Source organism: Egretta garzetta, unplaced genomic scaffold (assembly GCF_000687185.1).
Source record: "Egretta garzetta isolate BGI_Z169 unplaced genomic scaffold, ASM68718v1 scaffold91, whole genome shotgun sequence".
Taxonomy (NCBI): domain Eukaryota; kingdom Metazoa; phylum Chordata; class Aves; order Pelecaniformes; family Ardeidae; genus Egretta; species Egretta garzetta.
The window spans coordinates 4404037-4405330 of NW_009258661.1; the positions used below are offsets into that span (position 1 = coordinate 4404037).

The window sequence follows — 1294 nt, forward strand, 5'->3', positions numbered from 1 at the left end:
GGGGCATGCAAGGGGACACAAGAGGTTGTGCAATAGGGTAAAAGGGGAGCATGGAAGGGGTGCGCAAGGGGACATAAAGGGGGTGTGCAAGGGGGTGCAGCAGTGGCCCAAGGGGCATCTGTGAACAGGCATAAGAGGGACATATGTGGGGACATGCTTGGGGGCATGGAAAGGGCACAAGCAGGACGTGCAAGGGGACATCAAAGTAGCAAGAAAAGGTCACAAGTAGAGCGTACAAGGGGACACCAAAGTGGTATGGAAAGGGCACAAGTGGGACATGCACGAGGACATCAAAGTGGCATGGAAAAGGCACAAGGGGACACCAAAAAGTGCATGGAACCACCACCCCTACCTTCTGTGCCACAACACCCAGCTGCTCCAACACCACCTCCAGCTGCTGCGAGGCGTTATGGGTGCTGCTCAAGGCTCGAGACGAGACGGGCAGTGCCCCGGCACATCCCATGCCACCGCAACGCCGTGTCCCCATGCTGTCCCGGCACAAGGCTCCTCCGCAAGGTGCTTGCTCGCAGCTCCGGTCCCCAGGCACCCCACAAATCTGTGGTGATGCCAGTGGTGGAGATGGCAGCTCAACACTGCATGGGGGGAGACCCCCATACCCAGCAAAGCCCATGTGCCACCCAGCACAGGGGTCTCCCCCTGTGCACCTATTTACTCCCTGACGGTCCCACTCTCACCTTCTCATTGATTCTGGCAACACTGAGTCCCATCATCTGTTTCTGCACCTCCCGCAAGGATTTCCGTGCCGCAGCTGTGCTACGGCGGAAAGTATCGCCCCGCTGCCGCAGCGCCCGCTCGGCCGCCCGTCGTGTCGCCCGTGCCTCGTTCATCTCACCGGCTGTGCCGTTGGCTATCACCTCCGCTTGTCTGGAGTTCGCCGCTGATGCCAGGATGCTGCGGTAAGATTCTGCGGATGCCAGTGTCAGGGTTCGGCTGGGATGGTCGCCACTGAACACCCCAGTCGTCACTGGATGCTCTTACCGCCGAATCCAGCTGCTGCCACAGTGCTGAGGAGGATTTGGAGGTGGGAGGCAGTTCGGTTGAGACCCCCTAGCTCATGGCTCAGCCCAGCCAGCTGGTCACGGTGCTGCACATCTGCCTGCACCAGCTGATCCAGATGTTGCTCCAGCTCTTGGAGCTGCTTCCAGAAGCCATCCATCTCCATCCTTTGAAGGGGGCGGAGAGGGGTCTCAAGCCATTTTGGGTGACAAAAGGGGGGGTCCCCCCTCCCTAGCCCACTGCACACACTTGCCTGGTGCTGTCCAGCTGCCCCAGC

At 60.2% G+C, this 1294-nt stretch overlaps 1 protein-coding gene across 1 annotated transcript in view; it reads right to left on the minus strand.

Moving 5' to 3' along the window:
* LAMB2 (laminin subunit beta 2) overlaps positions 1-1294 on the minus strand; it is a gene marked incomplete at its 5' end in the record, with an annotated part of 27416 nt that overhangs the window by 16802 nt on the left and 9320 nt on the right. The window contains 3 exons of the mRNA XM_035903810.1: positions 353-556; positions 696-925; positions 1000-1184. Of these exons, the coding sequence (XP_035759703.1) occupies positions 353-556; positions 696-925; positions 1000-1184 (619 nt within the window). The remainder of the gene's footprint in view (positions 1-352; positions 557-695; positions 926-999; positions 1185-1294) is intronic.